The sequence below is a fragment of the Malaclemys terrapin genome, chromosome 5 (assembly GCF_027887155.1).
Source record: "Malaclemys terrapin pileata isolate rMalTer1 chromosome 5, rMalTer1.hap1, whole genome shotgun sequence".
NCBI classification, from domain to species: Eukaryota; Metazoa; Chordata; order Testudines; family Emydidae; genus Malaclemys; species Malaclemys terrapin.
In genome coordinates, this window is record NC_071509.1 from 10,192,199 (window position 1) to 10,219,481 (window position 27,283).

A 27,283-nucleotide genomic window follows, 5' to 3' on the forward strand; every position below is an offset into this window, starting at 1 on the left:
GAAATAAACCATTGGTATCTTTATGTATGCACTTAGACTGTACGTTCCTTACTTAACACCCTAGATGCTTTGCACACAAATTACACTAACAATAATTAGGCCTAATAGTGGTATAGTAAAGGAAGGAAGTCCCAGTGGGAATTCTTCAATGAGAATATGAAAGCCTCCCCTACACATTGTTTGTATTGTCTGCTGGGGAGTTTTGTCTTCAGAGATTTCTTTGAATGCTATTTTAATGGTCATAAAGACAATGGAAGTAAGGTTTGACTCCACATTAGGAACATTCTCCCATGAGTCTCTATACTAGAGATAAATTTGGAACAAACTGAAAAGCTTTTAGCAATAGTGGATGCATGTTAATATAAAATGTGATCTTAAATACAGTTAATTCCCTTTTTACTACAGTAGTTAAAGAAAAAAAAAAAGCTGTGCAAGTTATAGATTATGGAAAACCAAGTCACAAGTAGATACAGCAGGACATTTGGGATTCAGCTGGGTAATAGTGAATTTGAAAAGGCAACTAGAATAGGAACTTGACTTCATCTCTTGCTGGGTTAGAGGATGATTATTTTCACTTGCATCTGAAGAAGTGAGGTTCTTACCCACAAAAGCTTATGCTCCCAATACTTCTGTTAGTCTCAAAGGTGCCACAGGACCCTCTGTTGCTATTTTCACCCAGTGCAGTTACAATATGGTTCCAGTTTGAGGTATAGATGGGGCCTTAACAATGTTCCATAAATGGACTCAATTACTTTTGAATACTTTGAGATCCTTAAACATTGTGAACTGTTATTTTTGTTCTTAGAGAGGGCCACAGATCAGTAATCTCACCAATGACATTTTCTTTATAATTGCATTTACTTTCAGAATGTACTCTTGCTCTCACTGCCGGAATTGGGAAGATGGTATGTTCTGATTTGTCTCATTGTTTTTCAGTTGACAGCAATGAGCCCAGGGGCTGCCCGAACCGCTCAGGTGGCTCCTGGGCTAGCCGCAAGGGCCTCTGCAGAAGTCACGGAGATCATGAAAAGTCACAGAAGCCATGACTTCCATGACCTCCGTGACAAACACAGAGCCTTACCTATACACTCTCATCCTCTGTTCTAAAAGATTGAGTCTTAGTAGAGAGACAAGGCAGGTGAGGTAACATATTTTGTTGGACCAACATCTGGTGGTGAAAGACACAGGCTTTTGAGCTCCAGAGAGGTCTTCTTCAGATCTGGTTTCAGTAGTCTGTTAAGCACCTAGAACACTTTTGGCACTTTAATACTAATATAATTAATAGTAATAAGGAATGTTATTACATTATCTAGACACTAAACAAAATAAAAACAAATGATCAAAAGCATTATTTTAGCATATTGAATGAAGTTTAACAAATAATAATCCTATAAATCCATGTGCTGTAAGCGGAGGACTTTGTCCTCCGTGTTTTAAGTCTCTAACAAGTAGCTTAAAGAAAGAGAGAGTTCTGTCAAGTCCATTGGGAGAAGTTTCTTAAGTGAAACAAGTGTAGATTAAGATGGGGAGTATGCAGAGGGAGGACTGGAGAAGTGGGTTCATTACGGGGATTTTGCGTAACCCGGGGGCATCTGTACAGGTAATTGTAATGGCATGAGAAATCTATAAACAGGATTGATAGCTATGGGGGGGAAGATCAGATCAGGATCTCTGGCCATATGAATGGGACACCAGGAGCAAATGAGGGGTAGAAACTTGGGAGGATAATTGGAGTGGGAGCTGGTCAAGAAGTAATGTAGAAATGGGAGGGAAAGTTGGGAGCAGAGAGAAAGTGGATTGGTGAGTCTGCATAGAAGGTGGTTACTTCTATAATAGTAGGATAGGAGCCCTTCATAGGGGAAAGATAGCTACAATGGAAGTAGATTAGAAAATCTGTTTATGGGAGGGAATTCTGCATATTTCAGTTGGAATCAACCTAATGAGTCTCTGACTCTATCCATCCGCATAAAAGGAGGTGAGTTTTATGTTTCCTACAGCTCTCCAATAGCAGCTTCTCTAACCTTACGGTGAATATCTCTGCAGGTGGCTATTCAACAGTTTGTCTTGGTATCTTATTCTTCTAATTCTGCAGCAGGGGGCTGCAATAGAAACAGAAGAGATTAATACAATGGGAGAAAAACAGTAGGGAGTGTAGTCTGCGTAGAGAAGGTTGCTGCGTAGTCTGCCAAATGCATAGCTACTTCCTGTGCAGCTTGTTGTAATTGACCTGATCATCCCAGGTCATTTTGAGATTCTAAAACACTGCACAGAACCCCTCTCTTCAGCAACCCACTACTGCAAAACCAAAACCAAAAACTAAATTCCTTCCTGGCTAGCAACAGTTAAGTAGTTCAGGGAATTGTTTGTTTTTCTGGGTCATGTAAATATAAAACTTTTGTGTAATCAAAATTATTTTATTGTATTGTAGGTGAAACAATGAGAATTGCCTCTTCAGAGTTTGCTGATGATCCATGTTCCTCCGTGAAACGAGGCACCATGGTGCGGGCTGCTCGGGCCTTGCTGTCGGCTGTTACTCGCTTACTCATCCTGGCTGATATGGCTGATGTCATGAGGCTTTTGTCCCACCTGAAAATTGTATGACTTTTTAATTTTCTACACTGTTTTCTTCATTTAAGATGTGTTGAAATTATAAATGATAAACAAAAGTTTAAGTTTCACAAGTTTTCTATTGTCTTTGTAGTTACTGTTCTTGTGGAAGCACTAAAATGGAACTAGAATATAATACATTTCTACTTTTTAGACCCTTATATGTTCAATCTAAATGAATTAATGTATTGGAAAGTTAAAATCAGCATCGCTAGGTACTTCTGATAAATTGTATTTGTGTTGCTGTTGTGTACCATGCTGGACTAAAAGCCGCATTTAAATCACAGTAAAGCTCATGCCAGTGGTTTAATAATGCACAGTAGTTGTAGAGTATTGCTATCTTGTGGCAGAATTTAAGTACTACAGTTTTGTTGTGCCGTGTCAGTTAGGTGCTTCTCTATGCCTACGGAATGTATCACAAGGGTGGAGCATTGATTGGGATTAGAAGCAGGATATGTGTCTAATGAGTATTTGAAAATTAAAAAAAAAATAGCAGAGAGGACATGTAGATTAGCAAATGATTTGCTGTAGTTTTGTACTCTGCTTTTGCTGCTGCCTATCTACTTGTCTGTAAAGGCATACAACAGTGTTTTATAATTGTCAATACCCAGTTTAATGATTGATTTTTCTCTTGGTCTTTATCACATGGCTAGTTTTTGCTAATCTGGAGGAGGGAGAAGAAGAAGAAGAAAAAGAAATAATAATATTAATAAAAAAAACCCCCACCACCCTAAGTGTAAAAATGCATATACATAATGTTTAAAACCTTGTTTATTTTATTGATAAATGGCCCCAAAGGTACTCCCCCCCCCTTTTTTTTTGTAAATTGTAGATATTGTTCTCTTGCAGAGATATATATATATATATATATATATATATATATATATATATATATATGAGAACCTTTAGCCTGGAAGAGACTGTAGAGACAGATTTTAATCCTTTGAAAACAGAGTCTACAATGAAAAATGGCAAATGCTTTTCTGTCCAAATGCTAGAAAGCACTGCTCTAATGAATGCAGTGCTATCGTAGTAAAATGTCAGCACATTGCCCCGTGATTATGTGCTGTGTAAGCAGTGTGACTCTCGAATATGCCTTCATTTTTTCAACTTAATAATGAACAACATTCTAATTCAGGTAATGCTTTGTCAGTGGAGACTTTCTAACTCTTAATTTTAACAGTAAGAGATTGCCTGTGTGTACACTACAGTTCAAATTCTTATCCAGACCATTTCAAAGGAGAGATCATTTGTTCTTGTATCTGAGCAGAATCCAGAATTTTTTGGCTTTCCGTGTTGATAAATTCCTTTGTTGGAAGTAGTATGATATACTGCTTAGAGTAGCATTCTCCAAATGATCTTTTGTAAATGGGTGCTGTTTAGTAATTTTCTCATATAATTTTTGTCTCTGTGGATTCTGAAGCCAGCATATATCAACATACTTTGTAGCTTTTGCAAATCATCCAAGAAATTATTTCAAAGAACTTGCACCCTTATTTTCATGTATTTTTGTCTCTTGTGCTTTTTGTTAAGATTGTGTTTAAGCACTTGAAAGTTTAACTTTGCATTTGATCATTTTGCATTATTTTTACAGCTTTAAAAGAACACCCGTTACTTTTACTTTCCAAGAGAGAGGGGGCAATGCAAATATTTGCACCTTATTATTATTTTATATTATTGTTGAGACCAAAGTAGCTTTAGGCCACTTTTTGGCATTAAAAGGCCAAAGATTGATGATGGTAGTTCTCACACATGGAACAGCATTAATATTAACTTTCAACTAATGTACAAAGACTGATTTAAAGCATGTAATATTTTAACTTCAGGTACTCTGAAAATTAATTCATTAAAATCACTTCGCATTGTCAGAGTTATAAGAGGTGATTTATCCAAGAGGTACCGTAAAATGTACTATAATCAGTTTTAATTGAAATCACGTCAAGGCAGTGAGTTGCACTTCAGTCTTTATGGAGAGAAGTGCATTTTAATCAATTTGTAAATGTATGTAGATGCTCTTCAGAAAGATTGTTAATCACTTTATCAGATTATATCATTTACTGCTAGCATTAATATTAAAATGTGTATATATATATTAATTACACACTGTTTAATTGTAAAACTATATGCATATTCATTTAAACACTCTCACATGTTTATTTGAAGAATGAGGATATTCTCAAATGTGACTTTTTGTGGAAAATATCAGTTTAGGAATCCATATTCAAAGACTTTCAATAGCTTCCATATACAATTTTCTCATTTTAAAATTTCGCTTCTACCCCTACAAACTCAACCGGAGCCTTGAAAGTCATACTGCATTATTTGTGACTTGCATGTCATTGTCAATCCTACATATTTTTTCATTCTGAACTTACTTAGTTCTGCTGATAATATATGAGCACAAGTAAAATCTAACTATCTTTCCCTGAGGTATATTGACTCTTAAATACTAGTTGGAGTAAAAAGTAGCACCGTAAAGTTAATTGTAATTGGCCTTCATTATCTTTTTGATTTTATAAATCATTTGTTTTCTCCACTTTACTTCATTGGGCCATTGTAGGTCTTACTGAATGTGGAAACTGGAACTGTTTGCCATGTCAGATGGAACTAGGCCTGCCGACATTTCTGGGAAAGGGAAATCAATTCCTTTCTCATAAGTAAATTGAATACCACACTTGGGTTTAAAATCAAGTCCTTCTCATTATTCTCTTGTACATCCCATGACTTCCCCTTCCTACTCACCCACTTAAATTGCACCATGTTTTTATCAGGCTTTAAAGACATTGGTTTTAGCCTGAGCAGTTTCAGTAGAATAAACTCTGAGCTAAGGTCAAAAATGGGTGGGAAAAGGTGAGATGGTATTCAAAATGATGTTAATTTAAGGTCCAATATCCTGTGAAGATAATTGAAGGTCCAATATCTTGTGAAGAAGAATGAGGGGGGATTTGATAGCTGTTTTCAACTACCTGAAAGGGGGTTCCAAAGGGGATGGATCTAGACTGTTCTCAGTGGTACCAGATGACAGAACGAGGAGTAATGGTCTCAAGTTGCAGTGGGGGAGGTTTAAGTTGGATATTAGGAAAAACTTTTTCACTAGGAGGGTGGTGAAGCACTGGAATGGGTTACCTAGGGAGGTGGTGGAATCTCCTTCCTTAGAGGTTTTTAAGGTCAGGCTTGACAAAGCCCTGGCTGGGATGATTTAGATGGGAATTGGTCCTGCTTTGAGCAGGGGGTTGGACTAGATGACCTCCTGAGGTTCCTTGCAACCCTGATATTCTATGATCTCTACAAATAACTGACACACACACACTCACACTCACTCACTCTCTGTGATGCTGGGATTCTCAGCTTTACATCCCTACTTTACTTTGTATCCTTGATGTTTGGTATATATTGAACAGTGATATAGTGACCTGTCTCTTGGGCCATACAAATTAGGCTAATTAACAGATAAACCAAGGTGCTTTCAGCATTGCAAAATCCTGGGCTACTTGAGACAATGAGAAGATTTGTTGCGTAGGAAGATGTTTTGTATAGTAACTTTTCTGGCCATAACCATGTTTCAATAAAATAAAATAAATAAAAATATCAGTCATTGAGCTATAACAAAGGTCCAACTTACATAACTCAAGGTATTGTAGAAAGAATACATGTAGGCCCTTTCATCCCAAAGGATCTTAAATAGCTACGCAAAGTAGGCAGCGGAGATCAAATGTATGGTTTCTTATAGTTCCCAATAAAAGTGGTGCAATAGTGGCTTTGTTGGAAGGGAGAAATGTCTGATGAGGTGATGCAGAAATAACTCAAGTATTTGGAATTATAACAATTTATCTACCAGCTGCTTGTAACCTAGTTCTGATATTGGTCTAGTAATAATTGCTGAGTTGAATTGAATTGTAACTCCGCACTCCAACCCAAACCTATGCCTAGATCTTACTTGGTAAATGTCAGACACCATCCACGCACCCAAAAGGAGTTTGTACGGATCTGGGGAACTTCATGTGGAGAGAGGGCCAGCAAGTGGGGTGTGGAGCAGTGTTATATTCACATTTTCATGTTCCCCTGGCAAACAGAGGTGCATCTGCTCTCCCCTTTAACAGAACAGGATTACAGTAGGCAAGGGGAGACCTTGGCAAACGCCAGGGAGACAGAGTGGGAAACAGAATGGCACAGGTTCTATGAACCAGACCCTCTGCTCATTACATTGGGGGCAATCTCCCACCCATCCTGATGGAGTGATCCAAGGAAACATCACTTCCTAGGTAGGGTTCCACCCTGTGGGGGCAAACTGGCTCTGTGTTACGTTACTGTAGCTATTATTCTTCTGAAAATAGAAATAAAACATTGTTAAATATTGAATATTTCACCTGAAATGTATGATAATTAATATTAATGAATTATAATAAAGTCACACTAGTGGTTAATGACCTATTATGTGCTTTCTAAATCTACTTTGTTTTTTTAATAAAGATTTTCAAAAATATGTGCTCGGACTTATTTAGGCACCTAAATAAGTTGCCTGATTATAAATGTGAAGAATACCCATTGATTTAAAAATTACTACTGCTTGGGATTAATTTTAAATATTTATCTGGTCTCTCATCAGCACCAGCCCCCTCACCCCCACCCCCACGTGGAGGCCTGGAGCCAGCACCCTCCATGTGGGGGATGGGGTTCTGTGTAGGGCACCAAAATGGCTACGGACGACCCTGCTGTCATGATAAAAATGTAGGCAGTGTAGTTGCAGCCGTGTCAGTCAGAGGGTATTAGAGAGACAAGTTGGGTGAGGTAATATCTTTTTTATTGGACTAACTTTGTTGGTGAGAGAGACAAGCTTTTGAGCCACACAGAGCTCTTCTTCAGGTCTGGGAAATGAATCCCCAGCATCACAGCAACATGCCAAGTGGAACAGATTGTTTAGCATAAGTAAGTGGTTAGCACATATTGTAAGGGACCATTTCCACAGACCAGGGCACCCCAACTCAAAGCAGCACCCGACCCTGCCAAAACAATAGATGCAAAACTTGCAGCTATATCTCCACTACTACAATAAGCAACCCCCCTCCCCCCCAGCACACCTTTCAAGATGCATGTATCCTACATCTGCCTATTGCAACATGTACTATACCTCACCCAGTGCAATAAATGGCACAATAACAATTATGTGAGTGAAACCAAACAATCACTATGCTCTGAAGTTAACTCACAAAAGGAAAACGATTAAAGATAAAAAAGACCATATCCCCCGCGGCAGAAGACTTTTCATAAAGCGATCACTCTATATCTGACCTATCAATCCTCATCCTCAAAGGAAACCTCCACAACACTTTCAAAAGACAAACCTGGGAGCTTAAATTCATTGCTCTGCTAGACATCAAAAATCATGGACTGAACAGAGACACTGGATTTATGGTTTGTTACAACAATCTGTAACCCAGTAACCTCATCTTTTTCTCCTATGACTGCACAAAGAAGAACAGGAGTACTTGTGGCACCTTAGAGACTAACAAATTTATTAGAGCATAAGCTTTCGTGGACTACAGCCCACTTCTTCGGATGCATATAGAATGGAACATATAATGAGGAGATATATATACACACATACAGAGAGCATAAACAGGTGGGAGTTGTCTTACCAACTCTGAGAGGCCAATTAATTAAAAAAAAAAAAAAAAAAAAAAAAAAAAACTTTTGAAGTGATAATCAAGCTAGCCGAGTACAGACAGTGTGATAAGAAGTGTGAGAGTACTTACAAGGGGAGATAGTCAACATTTGTAATGGCTCAGCCATTCCCAGTCCTTATTCAAACCGGAGTTGATTGTGTCTAGTTTGCATATCAATTGTAGCTCTGTAGTCTCTCTTTGGAGTCTGTTTTTGAAGTTTTTCTGTTGTAATATAGCCACCCGCAGGTCTGTCACTGAATGACCAGACAGGTTAAAGTGTTCTCCCACTGGTTTTTGAGTATTTTGATTCCTGATGTCAGATTTGTGTCCATTAATTCTTTTGCGTAGAGACTGTCCGGTTTGGCCAATGTACATGGCAGAGGGGCATTGCTGGCACATGATGGCATAGATCACATTGGTAGATGTGCAGGTGAACGAGCCCCTGATGGTATGGCTGATGTGATTAGGTCCTATGATGATGTCACTTGAATAGATATGTGGACAGAGTTGGCATCGGGGTTTGTTACAAGGATAGGTTCCTGGGTTAGTGGTTTTGTTCAGTGATGTGTGGTTGCTGGTGAGTATTTGCTTTAGGTTGGGGGGTTGTCTGTAAGCGAGGACAGGTCTGTCTCCCAAGATCTGTGAGAGTAAAGGATCATCTTTCAGGATAGGTTGTAGATCTCTGATGATGCGCTGGAGAGGTTTTAGTTGGGGGCTGAAGGTGACAGCTAGTGGTGTTCTGTTATTTTCTTTGTTGGGCCTGTCTTGTAGGAGGTGACTTCTGGGTACTCGTCTGGCTCTGTCAATCTGTTTTTTCACTTCAGCAGGTGGGTATTGTAGTTTTAAGAATGCTTGATAGAGATCTTGTAGGTGCTTGTCTCTATCCGAGGGATTGGAGCAAATGCGGTTATATCTTAGAGCTTGGCTGTAGACAATGGATCGTGTGGTGTGTCCTGGATGGAAGCTGGAGGCATGTAGGTAAGTGTAGCGGTCAGTAGGTTTCCGGTATAGGGTGGTATTGATGTGACCATCGCTTATTAGCACAGTAGTGTCCAGGAAATGGACCGCTTGTGTGGATTGATCTAGGCTGAGGTTGATGGTGGGATGGAAATTATTGAAATCATGGTGAAATTCCTCAAGGGCTTCTTTTCCATGGGTCCAGATGATGAAGATGTCATCAACGTAGCGCAAGTAGAGTAGGGGCGTTAGGGGACGAGAGCTAAGGAAGCGTTGTTCTAAGTCAGCCATAAAAATGTTGGCATATTGTGGGGCCATGCGGGTACCCATAGCAGTGCCGCTGACTTGAAGGTATATATTGTCCCCAAATGTGAAATAGTTGTGGGTGAGGACAAAATCACAAAGTTCAGCCACCAGGTTAGCTGTGACATTATCAGGGATACTGTTCCTGATAGCTTGTAGTCCATCTTTGTGTGGAATATTGGTGTAGAGGGCTTCTACGTCCATAGTGGCCAGGATGGTGTTTTCTGGAAGATCACCGATGGATTGTAGTTTCCTCAGGAAGTCAGTGGTGTCTCGAAGATAGCTGGGAGTGCTGGTAGCGTAGGGTCTTAGGACAGAGTCTACATAACCAGACAAGCCTGATGTTAGGGTGCCAATGCCTGAGATGATGGGGCGTCCAGGATATCCAGGTTTATGGATCTTGGGTAGCAAATAGAATACCCCTGGTCGGGGTTCTAGGCATGTGTCTGTACGGATTTGTTCCTGTGCTTTGTCAGGGAGTTTTTTTAGCAGATGGTGTAGTTTCTTTAGGTAATCCTCAGTGGGATCAGAGGATAATGGCCTGTAGAATGTGGTGTTAGAGAGCTGTCTAGCAGCCTCCTGGTCATATTCCAATTTATTCATGATGACGACAGCACCTCCTTTGTCAGCCTTTTTGATTATGATGTCAGGGTTGTTTCTGAGGCTGTAGATGGCGTTGTGTTCAGCATGGCTGAGGTTATGTGGCAAGTGATGTTGCTTTTCCACAATTTCAGCCTTTGCACGTCGACGGAAGCAATCTATGTAGAAATCCAGTCTGTTGTTTCGACCGTCCGGAGGAGTCCATGCAGAATCCTTTTTTTTGTAGTGCTGGTAGGGAGGATTCTGTGGGTTAGTATGCTGTTCAGAGGTATGTTGGAAATATTCTTTGAGTCGGAGACGTCGAAAGTAGGATTCTAGGTCACCGCAGAACTGTATCATATTCATGGGTCTGGAGGGACAAAAGGAGAGGCCCCGAGATAGGACAGACTCTTCTGCTGGGCTAAGAGTATAGCTGGAAAGATTAACAATATTGCTGGGTGGGTTAAGGGAACTACTGTTGTGGCTGCTTGTGGCATGTAGCAGTTTAGATAGTTTAGTGTCCTTTTTCCTTTGTAGAGAGGCAAAGTTTGTCTTGTAAATGGCTTGTCTAGTTTTTGTAAAGTCTATCCATGAGGAAGTTTGTGTGGAAGGTTGGTTTCTTATGAGAGTATCCAGTTCTGAGAGCTCATTCTTAATCTTTCCCTGTTTGCTGTATAGGATGCTGATCAGGTGGTTACTCTGAAATATGACTGCACAGGTGCTAATGGGCCACTCTACCTTAAATGGCCCCTTACAATATGTGCTAACTACTTATGCCAAACAATCTGTTCCACTTTGCATTTTGCTGTGGCTCTGGGAGTTCCTTTCCCAGACCTGAAGAAGAACTCTGTGGGTATATCTACTCAGCAAAGAAAAATCTGTGGCTGGCCCATGCCAGCTGACTCAGGCTCGCGGGTCTCGGGCTCTGAGGCTGTTTTCATTGTAGGGAGGGAGAGTCCCAGGGCTTGGGCTCCAGCCCAAGCCCAGAAGTCTACACCACAATGAAACAGCCCCGCAGCCAAGCCCTGCAAGCCCGAGTTGGTTGGCATAGGCCAGCCGCGGATCTTTCTTTGCTGTGTAGACATACCTGCATGGCTCGAAAGCTTGAGGGTTCGTATTTCAAGTGGTGGTAGATAAATAGCAGGAACAAATTAGACCATACAATATAGTTTTCATACTAATTTTGGGAGCTGTCATGGCAGTTAGGATTTGAACATCGTTGTTCAGTTTATGGGTAAGAAATGAGATGATACAGGCTCAGATTGATTCGACCACAAAAGCAAAGTGCAGCTTATAACAATTAGATGTGGCGTAACACCTCCAGGAAACAGCTGTGCATTTAAATTGCCAGCCAAAGGATTTCTCTGCAGGACTCCGTGAGCCTGATTCTCCGTGGCCTTGCACGTTGTACAGCCTTTGTGGGTGCAAAACGTGACAGAATGAATATTATCCACTCGGACTGGTGCTAACCTTTTGCATTCACTTTGCAAGGTAAAAATAACACAAGGTACAAGTTAGCAGTGAAGCAGACCCTGTATATTTTAAACCCTGCCTAAATTAATTAGATGCCTGCTCTTGTTATTGACGTTGATGAGGTCCCAGAGACTTTGCAGAGACCAAGATAGAGCTCTAAATCCTTTATTAGGAACAAGTCCCTATTGGAATTAAATAACCCTTCCTCTGAAAAAGGAAGGTTCATGTGTCTGCTGTTAACGGCATGTCCAGATTGACAACACCTATTGTTCCAGTTAAGTATTTCATTAATTCAACTTGAGACAGATCAGGATAGATCTACGTTCACTGATTAAACCCATCTGCTGGGAATTTCACTCATCTCTCAAATGACAGAAAAAGTTCACAAAATTTCACTGCCCACTTGCTCACAGGACGGGTAATTTTATTTCCAGGATGAATAAAGCATTTTAAATCTTTTGATTATAATCATGATGGTAAGCAGCTTTTATGCTGGGGCTGGTAAGTTTGGGATAGCTGTACTAGGCGGGCACTTAGTAATACATCTAGGAGCTTCGTATCTTCACCCCTTTTGCTGAACAAATTTGAATCACTATGGAGAATGTGTTTTTTCTATTAAATTCTGCTCTTTATGTAAGAGTAAATGCAACACATTTGAGAACAGGAGGAAAAAATAGAAAATGAAGCCCCAAACTAGTTCTTATGCCACAGTTACTTTTCCACGTTGGGCCTCCTGTTTTAACCACATTTAAAAAGATGCTATGTTAGCTATGTGACACAGGGTACTCTATACATTTAGTTTCAACAGTAAGTTTAATTTTCTTTGCTTTTGATTTGTTCCCATATGCTGTAATTAGCCTCAGGCCACGTCTAGACTAGAGACCTTACAGTGGCACAGTTGTACTAATGCAGATGCGCCGCTATAAGATTTCCCGTGTAGCTGCTCTGTGCCAACATAACTAAACAAGTGGTGGTAGCTATGCCCAGTGACATAGCACTGTCCACACCGACGCTTCTGTAGGTGTAACTTTTGTCTCTCAGGGGGGTGTTTTTTCACACCCGTGAGTGATGTAAGTTTTACTGACAAAAATGCTACAGGAGACATACCCTTAGTTTTCATTTAAAGCCTATACTACACATACACAGTTAAGAAATTGTTCTCTCTGTTTATAATTGGAGGGTCACACACTTAATAACTTCTGCAAAAAGAAGAACAGGAGTACTTGTTTGTTTGTTAACAAATTTGTTAGTCTCTAAGGTGCCACAAGTACTCCTGTTCTTCTTTTTGCGGATACAGACTAACACGGCTGTTACTCTGAAACTTAATAACTTCTGTTGACTAGACTTATTTCACATGTCACGGGCTCCTTACATCCCTCCATTCCACCCCACAAGTTCCTTGGGTGCCACCCTCCTATCCCTCTCTATTGCAGGGACTCCTGCAACTCCCCCCAGTTTGCTCTTGCCAGGGGTTCTGTGTGCCCCTTTCCTCCATATCTGATTCTCTCAATCTGCCCCCCACCAGTAGTTGCATGTGCAATGTCCTCTTTGCATCATTCCAGGGTCCTTCATTCCCACCCTTTTGTCTCTGCTGGGACTCCATGTGTGCCTCCATTTCCCACTTCCCCCATGCCAGGCTCCTCCAATTTCTGCTTTGCCAGACTTCCCCCTCCCCCTTTCCTGAGTCCCCAATTTTCCTCCCATGCCAGGAGATGGGTGCTATTCCCCCAGGTCTCCCTCGCCTTGCTCCCACAGTAGTTATTAGTTTTCTTTCAGTCTGGGAGAGAAGTCCTTCAGGGTGTCAGCTTATTAAACTCCATGGGGAGGATAGGCAGAGCTTGGATATGGGTATTGTTTTCTTGTTTGGCATTAATGGTACCATCATCCAGTTGTTTGCTCTATAGACAATTGCAGAGCTGATTGTAGCTGTTACTTTGCTAATCAGATGACACGGGATCCTTGTGGTCCCCCATTTTTCTCCTTTTGGTTTTCCAATTTTCCCCCAAATCAATAGAGTTTGGGCAATTGATGCCTAGAATATCCACTGAAATTTTGTAATGGATTGGGTATGGTATTCATCAGTTATTGCGTTACAGACAGACCGACATCCAGACAGAGAACAGAGAAATTACATACAGTTGAATGTAGGTCCTTGGCAAGCCTGGCCAATAAAAAAAATGACACAGATATTAAACATGTTTAATCTAGGAAGTATATCTAACTAAGACAGTGCCTAAACTAATGACTGTTATATGAAGTATGTATTATAGTGGCATGCAAAGAAGGAAAAGTAATTCAGAACAACATTAAGAGAAAGTTTTTGTATTAGCTTTATTAAACCAAACTGAGGTCAGTTGAATTACTCCAGAGTTACTGTACATTGGTGTAACTGAGAGTCAAATTTGCCTATGAGAAACTGGGGCATAGAATGGTTAGTGACTTGGTCAAGGTGGGAAAAGTGACAGAGCCGGATTAAAACTCTAATAAATGTCATCTATTAAATTTTAGGTAGAAGAAGCACTGGAAGCTGTGAAGAACGCAACAAATGAGCAAGACCTAGCAAATCGTTTTAAAGAATTTGGGAAAGAGATGGTGAAACTTAACTATGTGGCTGCTAGAAGACAACAGGTGGGTAAATTGTAAAGCAGTGGGTGTGAAAATTCAGTCGTATAAAATAACCTGGGTTTTTATCGTGTTCAAAGAAATGTTGTTTCTGCTTTGCATCATCAGATCTGTCAATAATTATTATATCATTACCTATATCTTAAGCCTATTCATTTTCCAATTCACAGTTGCCTTTCTTTAGAAGTGTTTTTTTTTTTTAAAGGAAAATCTTGAAAAACAATGCTTCAATTAAGAATGGCTTAAAGATTAAGAGAGTAAATGACCAAGGAAATTACGTTATCTAGTGGTGACTTAATCCAGTCCAGGTCAGTAGAGACTGGAGGTCACTATCTGATCATTGTGTGGTGGTCTACATGAAGTATTATTTATAAAGATAATATTTTCTTTACAAAAATGTTCTGACAGATTTTCAAAAATGGTCTAAAATTAGGCTTCTAAATTCATATTTAGGCACCTAAATATGTTGTTAGGGCTAATTCCCCACTCTGGCACTTCAAGTGCAGAAGGTGGGGGCCCGCAAGGATTCTAAAGATTAATACTGACCACTCCAGACTTGTATTAAACTCCCAAGGTTACAGCTTTTCTCTGACCTTGGATTGGTAGATGCTACCACCACCCAAGTGCAGAACCCCTTTGAGAGCCCAGGAAGGCACCTTTGGGAATTCCTTTCTGTGGGGTACCCTCAAGCCCTTTTATCCCCCCCCCCCCCCCAGGGAAGAGCTAAGAAAGAAAAACAAAGGAAGTCAGCTGTTGCCACTAGCTAATTAAACAACATGTGCACAAACCTCTTAGGACACAAAAATCCAATTCTGCTTTTAAAACAGGTAAATTTTATTTAATAAAAACAGAAAGAAAATACATCGGGGAACTCAGGCTATTGCTAGATTTTAGAAGAAATAACTACAAGGATTAAGCCCCCAAAATAGCTTTCTTGAGGTCCATCATAAAGGTTACAAGCAAAACAAGAGTACCTGGAGTTAGCACAGAGGAATCCACAAGCCATAAAGAAATAAAAGGAATAAACCTAATCTCATCTTCTTAGACATTTCCTGATCTACTTACATATCTGGGGTTTTAAATGAGTAGTTTCTAGGTATGATACTGATGATTTTTCATATCTGGCCCAAGCTTCTTACAGCATAGCTCTGCCCTGTCCCCTCTCTCTGGGAGAACAACCACAGACAGACAAAGGGGGAATCATTTTTCAATTTTAAAAAGTTCTAGCCTTCCCACTGGCTCTTTTGGCCAGGTGCCCATTCACTTCCTTTAACCTATGCATAGCAGTGAGACTTTTTAACCCTTTACAGGTAGAGCGATTAGAGAACAGTTACTAAGAGGGATTTTATAGCTACTGGCTGGCTGGGTGTCCATAAAAGGGAGCTATCCCCCCTCCCTTCATTTATCACATAAGTGCTCTAATTTTCAAAACACTCCACACTACTAATGGAAATCAAAGGGAGTTGGTAGGATCTTAGTCTCCTGAAAATTATCCCACATATTTAGGTGCCTAACATTAGAAACCATTTATTTGAAAAATTTTGCCTTTTTTTTTTTTTTAAACAAAAAAAAGTTGTTCATATGGATAGAGCTTTCTGGTAGTCTAATGTAACAGGAGTCTTTCCATTTCAGAAGGAACAGGAATTTATTATGAATGCTCACAAACAACATCGCTAGTTTTCAGATGATTAAAAAGATAATCTGATTTTTTGTATTAACAAAGAAATAAAAAATAGAAGACATGAATGTGACAAAAATGATTCAGCATCCAAAATCACATGTCTGTGCAGAAGGTCAGACTTTTCCCTTTTAGAGCCTACACAAAGCTGATGATTACTGCAACCTTGGGTCCTTATAGGGGCAGACGTCATAGGGTCTCACTGTTATGCATTCCCCTCCACTCAGCATATAGCTTTCACCTAAGCAGCCCAATCAATGAGAGCAGGTTTGCCCTGTTACAGATCTTTAAAGTAGATTTTCCTCTAGAGATGGGAAATAAAGGAAGGAGAATACACGTGCATTCACTAGGCTGTTCATAGCTAGGCCTCCTCCCAGCCAATGCTGCTTCCAGTCAGTCTCCACACCTTCTAATAGAGTAAAAAAGAACAGATTATATAATATCTCTACAGTGTATTATTTCAATAAACAATTTACAGAGAATTTTTAATGTGCAACACAATTTAGAAACAATATACTTCCACACACACTGCAGAGAAGGCCACCTTTCAGGAATATTGCCTTGTGTGTGTTTCTTTCTCCACCCTGGATATGATTCTTTCCTTCTTCTTTTGACATCACGCATGTTTCTAGTTCATACATATTTTGTATATTTTCTCGACGTCAGTTATTTTTTAAAAATATTTTAAATAATTTCCCTGGTGTTTAAGAATATTCATATTTCCATGTAGTTGCCACCCTCTCTTTCTTTTTCTTCTTCCCCTGAGGTTCACTAGCATTCCGTGCTATCTTTTTTGTGTGTCTTGCTGCTGTTCTTTTAGATGTTTTGCCCAGAAGTTTTCCTTCATTTTCAGATCGTTAGCTTTTTCCTCTTATTTTCCTCCATTTTTCCATGTGGCCGACCTGTTATAACAGAAGAAAAACAAAACAAAAGAAATCAAAACAAAAAACAGGTTTTCTAGGGCAGGAAGAACATTTTGTTGTGACATAACTGGTAAATTCTATGATGGATTCCATTGCTGCAGAATCAGGACCACAGGGCCCTACTTACGAGTATATATGAATAAACATTGTAACTGTGGGTGTAGCATATTCTAATTAGGATGAGCGGATATCCTGATTTTATAGGGACAGTCCTGATTTTTGGGACTTATTCTTATATAAGCTCCTATTATTCCCCCACCCCCGTCCTGATTTTTTACATTTGCTGTCTAGTCACCCTAACTCTAATGCTAAAGCTTCATTATATAACTGTACAGTGTATGTATGTTTTTGTACAGGAACTGAAAGATCCTCACTGTAGGGATGAAATGGCTGCTGCTCGAGGTGCTCTGAAGAAGAATGCTACTATGCTCTACACGGCATCTCAAGCGTTTCTCCGTCACCCTGATGTAGCAGCTACTAGGGCCAACAGAGATTATGTCTTCAAACAAGTACAAGAAGCAATAGCTGGTATCTCTAATGCTGCACAGGCCACCTCACCAACCGATGAGAACAAGGGGCACACTGGTATTGGAGAACTTGCTGCGGCACTAAATGAATTTGATGTAAGTATTAAATGTGTGCGCTACATGACACACCTTTCAGGAAATGCCACGTACCTTTTGTCAAACAGAATTTGAAGAGTATATGCTTGCTTTGTACACAATTTTATTTTGGTAGGCTGCAGCAAGCAAGAGGCAAGTGGTCATTACATTTTAATGAGAAATAGCCCTTGCTTTCAGTGAACGCTAGAACTTCCAAGTCATTGTTTGCGTTCTTCTGCTGTGACTGAGAGAGAGGCAAAGAAGTCTCTCTTCTTCTGCCTTAGCATCAGCAAAATTTTATCCAGCTAAACTGTTCAAGTTGGTTGGTAATCTAATTAATCTGGCTGCCTTCATTCTGTTAAAGAGTTGAGTTTTAAGAGTATCTTTATCTACTTTGCTGAAAAAGATAAGCTGTGATTTAGGATGATTTGGTTGTTGTCACAGGTAAATGGTTGTTCTATCAGTGCAGGAAGATAGAAATACATTTTCTTCTCTGAAATGTTGAAGGAGCTATGCCCAACTGGTTGTTCATTAGATTCTTGCCCCTCACGTCCAGTAAAAACCTACAGGGATATTTTCAGCGAAGACCGCTGCTGCTAGTTTTTGTGCAGACAGGGTTCCACTTCCTTCAAGATTCAGGTGGTGGCAAGGCCCACGGTTAAAACCTTGTCAATGACTTCTTAGTTCTAAGTTTCCCCCATCCCATTTTTGTGGAATGCCATTGAGAAGGCATTTTTGGAAGAGCTCTAGATGCATAATTTCGTTGGCAGGGCCTGACAGAATTCACCCTGTGGTCTTTAGGGAACTAGCTGAAGCAGTCTTGGAACCATTAGTGATTATCTTCATGAACTCATGGAGGATGGGTGATATCAGAGAGGACCGGAGAAGGGAAAACATAGTACTTATCTTTAAAAAGAGGAACAAAGAGGACCTGGGGAATTATAGACCAGTTGGCCTAACTTTGATATCTGCAAATATACTGGAACAAATTATTAAACAATTTAATTTGTAAGCACCTAGAGGGTAATAGGGCAATAAATAATAGCCAATGTGGATTTATCAAGAACAAATCATACCAAACCAACCTAATTTCCTTCTTTGACAGGTTTCCTGGCCTAGTGGATAGGAGAGAAGCAATACATGTGGTATATCTTGATTTTATTAAGGCTTTTGATGCAGTCAAAAGGGGGAGGGATAGCTCAGTGGTTCTAGCATTGGCCTGCTAAACCCAGGATTGTGAGTTCAATCCTTGAGGGGGCCATTTAGGGATCTGGGGCAAAATCAGTACTTGGTCCTGCTAGTGAAGGCAGGGGGCTGGACTCAATGACCTTTCAAGATCCCTTCCAGTTCTAGGAGATAGGATATCTCCATTAAAACAAAAACAAGTCCCACATGATGTTCTCATAAGCAAACTAAGGAAATGTGGTCTAGATGAAATTACTGTAAGGTGATGCACAACTAGTTGAAAACCTATCCTCAGAGAGTAGTTTTCAATAGTTTGCAGTCAAACTGGGAGTACCTATCTAGTGGGGTCCCACAGGGATGTGTTCCTGGGTCCAATGCTATTTAGTATTTTAATTAATGTCATATAATGGAGTGAAAAGTGTGGTTATTAAATTTGTGAATGACACCAAGCTGGAAGGGGTTACTAGCACTTTAGAGCAGGGGGTTCATATTCAGTTCATGGTCCCATGTAACCCCCAGATCCTTTTCAGCACTGCCTAGCTAGTAACCCCCAGATCCTTTTCAGCAATGCCTTCCCCATTTTGTACTTGTCATTTTTTCTTCATGAATGCAGTATTTTGCACTTGTCTTTACTGAGTTTCATCCTGTTGATGTCATACCAATTCTGCAATATATCAAGATTGTATTGAATTCTAAATATAGATTCTAAGACCAGAAGGGACCATTGTGTTCATCTATTCTGACCTCCTGTATAACACAGGCCAGAAAACTTCTCCAGAATAAATTCTGAGAACATATTGTTTAGAAAAACAGCTCATCTGGATTTAAAAATTGTTGTAATGAAGAATCCACCATGACCCTTGGTAAATTGTTCCAATCATTAATTACTCTCACCCTTAAAAAAATCACACCTTATTTCCAGTCTGTCACCGACCAGGCCATGGGCAGTCATGCCTAGTGGTGAAGGCAAGAGTTCAACCTACGAGTTAGAGCTGGGTCCAGGGTGAGTGGAGTACAGGAAACAAGCTGATCTGTCAGTACCAGAGGGGCAGAAGCCAAACGCCGGAACAGAAGGGTCAACTGGAGTCATAAGCCAGCAGAGGCAAACCCAGGGTTCGAAACCAAAACACTGAAGCTACTGGGGAGCCGGGCAGGAGCATACACTGGACGCAGGCTGAGACAAGCAGGAGCAGGGAACTCGAATAAGTAGGAGGAAGAACTGGAACAAGGGCAAGCTCTGCTGTGAGTCTAGTATGCATTGAGCAGCCTATGAACTGCTGTGGGGGCCAGGCTTTTAAGCAGCCCAGCTAAACCAGCAGTCAGTCAGGAGCTGTGGCTGTCTAAGAGGCCTAAGGCAGTGATTCTCAAACTTTTTTTTCCATGGACCACTTGAAAATTGCTGAGGGTCTTGGCGGACCACTTCATGATCTTTCCAAATGTTGTTTGTACCGTTAGCTAACTATTGTAAAGCGCTTTGGATAAAAGCACTATAATAATAAAAAAAAAAACCTTAATAATAATAAACGTTTTTTAGTTCTACAAATAAAAGCACAAAACTCATATTTTAATATCAGTAGTCTTCCCTTTCTAATGCAATGGATGCGCCTTCTCTCCCCCACTGCAGCAGCCCTGGAGCTGGGAAGGAGGGCTGTTTCTCGCCGGCGGCCACAGCCCTGGGGCTGGGGAAAGTCGCCTCTTTCTCTGGCCACCGCAGCCCTGCATGTCCCAAATTTCCCCCACCCCCTCTTCTCACCTCACTGCCCCTCCCACCTACTCCCTATTCCCCCCAAGGCCACCACCTCACCTTACATGTGCGTCTTCTCCAGGGTCCAGGCACCTAATTAATAGATCCATGCCTGTGCGGCTCCACTAATTAGCTGGGTGGCCCTTCATTCTCTCGTGTGCGGCCGCCCAGGCATGCACCTTAGAGGGAACTATCCGCGGTCCACATGAATGGAGCTCGCAGACCACTGGTGGTCCACGGACCACAATTTGAGAACCTCTGCTCTAAGGCAATGCAGCTGGGCTCATTGGTTGCCTAGCAGCGCACTTAATCTGGGAGCAGGACAGCAGTTGTTCCTAGCTGGTCTGTCTGGTCCCTGACACATCTGAATTTATTTAACTTCAGCTTCCACCTATTGGATCATGTTATACTTTCCTCTGCTAGATCAAAGAGCCTATTATTAAATATTTGTTCCCCATGTAGGTACATATAGACTCTAATCAAGTCACCCTTAACTTTCTCTTTGTTACTCTGAATAGATTGACCTCCTTGAGTCTACCACTATAAGGCATGTTTTCTAATCCTTTAATCATTCTTGTGGTTCTTCTCTGAATCCTCTCCAATTTATCAACAACCTTTTTGAATTGTGGACAGCAGAACTGGACACAGTATTCTAGTAGCAGCTCCACCAGTGAACCATATGGAGATAAAATAACTTCTCTACTCCTGTTTATGCATCCCAGGATTGCATTAGCTCTTTTGGCCACCATGTCTCACTGGGATATCATCCACCATTACCTCCAAATCTTCTTTAGACTTACCACTTCCCAGAACATAGTCCCCCATCCTGTAAGTATGGCCTACATTCTTTGCTCCTAGATGTATACATTTACCCTTCGCCGTATTAAAATGCATAGTTTGCTTGAGCCCAGTTCACCAAGCAATCTAGATCTCTCTGAATCAGTGATCTATCTTGTTTACTATTTACCATTCCCCCAAATTTTGTGTCATCTACAAACTGTATCAGTGATGATTTTTTTGCCTTCCAGGGCACTGATGATGATGTTAAATAGCGTAGGGCCAAGAACAGCTCCCTGCTAGACCCCGCTGGAAAAAGACCCACTTGATGATTCCCAGTTTACAGTTACATTTTGAGACCTTTCAGTTAACTAGTTTTGAATCCAAATAGTGTGTGCCATGTAAATTTTCTTATTCTAGTGTTTTAATCAAAATGTTGTGCAGCACTGTCAGGAGGTCATCGGGCAACTCATCGCGGCTGTGAGCTGGCTTGGGCAGGTGCAGGTGGATGCTGGTGCAAGGTCAGCTAGCAAAAGCACTCCCCCTCCCATTTTGTCCACTTGATCCTTCCTAAATATGTTATAATAATTGATTTTAGCATTCCAATTGTGCTAATCATCCCACCAGGTGTCAATAATACCAACTAGATCAAAATGATACTCATATATGAGCAATTCGAATTCCTCTTGTTTGTTACCCAGGTTCCTAGCATTACTGTATAGGCAATTCAAGAATTTCTTATCTTCATTCCTTTGTTTACTTGATTAATTTTGTTCTCAACATCTATATTTTGTGCTAACTCAGTGTTTATATCTTCACTCTTTTGACCCTTCCCTTTTGCTGTTAGTTTAACTCCCTCCTTATTACTCTAGCCAGCCTATGCCCAGGGAGATTGGTTCCCCTTCTACTCTATCCCCATAGATGGACCAAAGTTCCACAAAACCAAAGCTCTCCCCACTACACCACTTACCTAGGCAGCAATTCACTTCTGGAATCTTTTGTCTTCTGTCTTCCCTTGCTTGTGGGACAGGAAGGATCTCAGAGAGGATGGCTTGGACATTCTTCTTCAGCATGCTTCTGAATTCCCTGAGGTCTTCTGTTTTCTGCAGGAGATCCTGAAACATACTATCATTAGCACTGATATGAACCATCCCCAATGGATCCTTGCCTCTAGACTTCAGAAGCCTGTCCAATCTTAGAGTGATTCTTGTGTCTTGGCTCCAGGAAGGCAGCACTCTGTTCTGCTGTCCGCATGTCCGTTGCAGAATGGTCATTCAATTCTTCAGAGTATTGAATCTCCAGCAAGAATCATCTGTCTTTCTTGGATTGTTGGAGAACTCTTTGCAAGTAAGCTTGATTTTTTTTTATAGGTTTGGCCAAACTGCAATTCACACATGTTTTCTATATATCTTTCCTTTCCCTGGGATGTGCTGGACTTTAAGAGGTATCTTCCATAGTTTCCATGCTGAGGACTTCATATGGATTTGAAATTTCCAGCTGTGTGGAATTCCTGCTGCTGCTCTTCTTTCTGGAGGCCACAGTCTTGCTATCTTCATCTGTCTCCAATGATATAGAATGACACTATGACCTTTTTCCTCCTCTCTGACTTCCACTCTTGCCAATTCCTTTTATGCCCATCTCCATTCTTCCTTGAACCTGGGCTACTGATGTTTTCTGAACTTCCTTGTCTATGAACTCTTCAGCTTCTCTTATTTTCATTAGTGTCTCAACTTCCCTTCCAATCCAGTAATCTTTTCCTCCAGCATAGCCACCAATTTACATTTCATGCACAGGAAATCTCATCTGGCTTCAGGCAGGAAGAGAACATGGCACTTCTGTTGCAGGTCAACACCACTGTTCCATCACTGGCCATCCTAATATCACACATAGTGCTGAACCTGGAAGAAAAGCCTCTCACAATCCCCCTCCAAACTCTTTCTGAAACTCCCTTGTTAGCTGCCTCTGTTTGTGGATCTTGAGTTCACCTAGCAAGTGACTTTTTATACCAAGTCTTCCCTGCTCAGTTCAGCATAGCTCCTCTTCTCACCTCACCACCAAGGATTGATAGGCACTCAGGATATGTCAACATTACAGTGTAAACCTGAGTTTCTTAACTGGGCTTGAGCATCTACACTCGTTTGTAGCCCCAGGTTAGAAATTGATGAATCCTTGGTCCCGGTCTGGAGCTTCAGCATCTACACTGCATTATGTGGGACTCAGTCCAAACAACCAGATTTCAGACTGCCCAGTGCCTTCCCAAAATGTGGCTGCTCTAGTCCTTTGTCCATGGGAAGACTTGACTGTCCAGAGGATGAATAAAATCAGCCTGTGGGATTGTGGGACACTTTTGGTGGCCTCCCAGAGCATAAGTCTGGTGAGGCTGCATCTACAGTGCAAAGCAATAGAGCTTGAATCCTGGGTCCTGGCTTGATTCAGGATCACACATCCATCCCCATGGGGTTCTGGGACCTTGGGCCTGAGTCCTGGGCTAGTGCAATTTCGGTGTAGATGGAAGAGGGGTTATGCCTGAGCCTGAGTTTGAACCCTGGGCTTGGATTGCAGCATAGACATACCCTCAGAGACATCAAACAGCTGAGCTGATCCATGCTCCTACTCAGGCCCCCAGGGCCCAGCTATGCAGCCTATACAGCTGGAACAAACCAGCAATCAAACCAACAAAGTTTACCCTAGTCTACCGAATGCATATCTAGCCACTGTGATCCAAGCATTTTGTCCCCACCAGGGTGGACTACAGTAATTAATTATAGCAGAGTTGTCCCTCTGATGTGGTTAAGATAAAGATTAAACTATAAGATTAAGATTAATCTACAACTAAGATTAAGACCAGATTTCTGTTTTAAACTTGACTTCGTAAATGCTCTAAGATCTATATGATTATTTGGATTGCCTTGAAATTTGGTGTGCCTCATGGGGAGGCGGGTATGGTCAGTGATCCAAATTTGGAGTCGTTTGACCAAGACATACAATCCCTGCAGAAAACCATGAAAAACCCAACCCCTAGCTTTTCTTAAAGTTGACACATTCTGGGAATGTTTTTAGTGCACAGATAGGGATCAAATCAGGGTTCAGATCATTGCCCTAGGGGCTCAGATATTCAAGAGTTATCCCAATGGAGTCGTTGACACCCATCAGTCATTTGGGGGAAATGAAATTAAAATATTATTTGAAAAAGAGTTTGCTTCTCCAGTTAGGCATGTGCCCAGCAGTTCTAATACTCATGCACCTATTGACATGCCCAATTAATTACATTGAATGTGCACAGACAGAGGAGTTAACATGACTGTTAGCCTTCACCATTGTACACCTGCTTCATATCTCAAGGGATTAAACAGTAGTTCTTTGAACCCCAATCACCCGGTATCATCTTGAGTCCCACCTCGGACAGAAATCTGGGAAAGGTAGAAAGACATTTGGCTAAAATCTCTGTCAGGGTTTTTTTTTTTTTTTTTTTCTGTTTTTTTTTGGGGGGGGGGGTAATCAAAGTATTTTTCTAAACAATGTTTTTTTTTTTAAATTGACATGCAAATGCCTGCCCTCAGTGGTGTGGGAGGGCATCTTAGGGGGCAGAGAAGTGGGGGGAATAGGAGTGAGATTCATTTGGGGGCTGCATTGAGGGGAGGGGTAAATGGGGTTGGGGAATAGGGGAGGTGAGAGGAGTTGGGGGGCTCATGAGGGGGAGGGGAAGGGACACTGGGAAGGGGACATAGGGGGAGTGGCAGAGAATAGGGTCAGGGGGCTGTCATCCCCACATTTCTCCTTCTGGGTGTGTGCCAGGATCTGGTGGTGGTCTGAGGCCTTCTCTTCACCCCAACCCATGTGAGCTGGGATCTGGGTATCGCTGCCCCCATCAGGGCCTCTGATCATGGCTACCTTCCTCCTTGTGTGTGTGCCAGGATTTGGGGGGCCCCTACTGGTTTAGGGAATGTGAGCCCCTCTCCAATCCTCCCGCCTCATGTGGGTTGGATCTTGGGGGGGCTTGCCTCTTTGGGATGTCTGAGACCTGCTCCTTGACCCCCATGTCTGTGCCAAGGGCTGGGGGGACCCGTACCCACCTGTGGGGATCTAACCCCCCTCCATGTGCATCCTCATGTGAGATAGATTCTGGGGGGTTTGCCTTTCTGCGGGGGCAGCAGACAGAGCCCCTCTCCCTACCTTCCCTCACGTGAGCTGGAATATCCTGGGTCCCTGCTGAGTGGGAGTGTCTGAACCCCTCCCTCTGTTTGTGCCAGGATGGGGGTGTGGGCCTGGTGGCCCCAGCCCATCTCTGGGAGCCTGACCCCCTGCAGACCCCCTCATATAAGCCTGCTTCTGGAGGAATCTTGCTTTTCTGGGGAGGTGTCTGAACACCTTTCCTTAGCCCCCCAGCCCAAGCCTTCCCCCAGGTGTGTCTAAGCCCCACTCCCTCCCCCTGTGTATGTGTGCCAGGATCTGTGAAGCCTCTACCCATCTATGGGAGTCTGACACACCCCCATCCACCCTTGTGTGAATCAGGTTCTTGGGGGGATTGAGTCCCATTCCTTGCCCCCTTGATATGAGCTGGGCTCTGGGGTGCCTTGTCCCTCTAGGGGAGTCTGAGCCCATCTCCTTACTCTTTCACCTGGTCCATGTGAGACACGATCTGGGGAAGCCCTCTCTGTCTGGGTGGGGAGCTTAGAACAGCCATGCTGGGCACCTGTATCAAGAACACACTATGGACCCCGGGTGAGGAGCTGAGAACGGATATGCTTGACACAATCAGAAACTCTCCAACATGGAGGAGGGGGAATGAGAACACCCACTAACGTGAACGGAGCAGTTCTCATTGCTCTGAGCTATTTTTTCAGGCTGCAATCCTCTCCATTGGACATCCTCTTTAATCTGAGAACATTTCAATCAGATGTGTGGCTCACTTCACACCTCTCCCAGCCTGCTGTGCTGCTGATAAGTGTGTAGTGACCCTCCCCTGCCTTCTCCACTCTCTCTAATTACAGCAGTGGAGCAGCAGCTCTGCTAGAGATAAGGTCATGCTATTCTGGAAGGGCAGGAGCTGCCACTGGAAAGCCTCAACTCTGCCTTAGCAATGGTTTTTGGGCATTCAATTGTAGCTAAGGTTGAAGGTGGAAGCAATGTAGATGCTACATCTCACTTAAAATGTAAGAACTTATTTCTTCAACAGGCTTGGCCTTTTCAATCACTTTGCAGTTGTGATTGACTTGTCTCCTTGTCTGTATTGGGGCGAATAGGAGCAGAGGAAGGAAATGGGGTTATGGGATCTAGGGAGGAAGAAGGAGCAGAGGGGACAGGAGCTAGGGTAAGGAATGCATCGAAGCACTGGAGGAGAGGAGCTGGAGCCAGGAGATTGGGGGGTAGGAGGAGGCCAGGGTGTGTGTGTGTGTGTGTGGATGAGAGCAGAGGGGGACAGACTGTGCCCACTAGAGAACACTCCCCTCCAGAACATGGAATTGAACCCAGAGGTCCTCGGTCTCTATGGTCCTCTGCTATCCGCAAATAGCTGTGAAACCCACTGGTAAAGTATATGGGATCATGTAATTAAAGATTGAGTCGTAATGCATAGCAACAAGGGGGGCAGATTAAATTTGCAGAGCCAGCCTCAATTCTGGAATTTTCTGGCCTTTGCGTGCTTGACTTTGCAATTGAAGCATTCCTGTAATTAAATTAAATTAATGGAGATATCCTATGCCCTAGAACTGGAAGGGATCTTGAAAGGTCATGGAGTCCAGCCCCCTGCCTTCACTAGCAGGACTTAGTACTGATTTTGCCCCAGATCCCTAAGTGGCTCCCTCAAGGATTGAACCCTGGGTTTAGCAGGCCAATGCTCAAACCACTGAGCTATCCCTCCCCCATGTAAGTTTTTAAAATGTAATTTATTATTTTGATTGTGGTAGTGTCCTAAATGTTTCGTACACTCAGAAACGGACCCCAAAGTGTGCCTTTTAAGATGAACATTAGTATTCTGTTTTCTGCATTAGTTACCAGGCACAGTCCCAGGTGCGAAATGAAGGTGCTGGTTAGGATCTATAAAACCCTAAATGGTCTGAATCTGAGTTATTTGAGAGCTGTTGAGAGAACAGCTCTTCCCCTCCCCCAGTTGTTCTATCTATTTTTTCCTTGGATTTAACACTCTGTAGTGGCTGATGACATGGATTCTC

General features: G+C 42.0%; 1 protein-coding gene across 2 annotated transcripts in view; it reads left to right on the forward strand.

Moving 5' to 3' along the window:
- The window catches only part of CTNNA2 (catenin alpha 2), a 747,858-nt gene that overhangs the window by 192,001 nt on the left and 528,574 nt on the right, over positions 1–27,283 (forward strand). For both annotated transcript variants that reach the window (XM_054029838.1, XM_054029839.1), the window contains exons 4-6: positions 2,429–2,595; positions 14,091–14,210; positions 17,162–17,428. In XM_054029838.1, the coding sequence (XP_053885813.1) occupies positions 2,429–2,595; positions 14,091–14,210; positions 17,162–17,428 (554 nt within the window). The remainder of the gene's footprint in view (positions 1–2,428; positions 2,596–14,090; positions 14,211–17,161; positions 17,429–27,283) is intronic.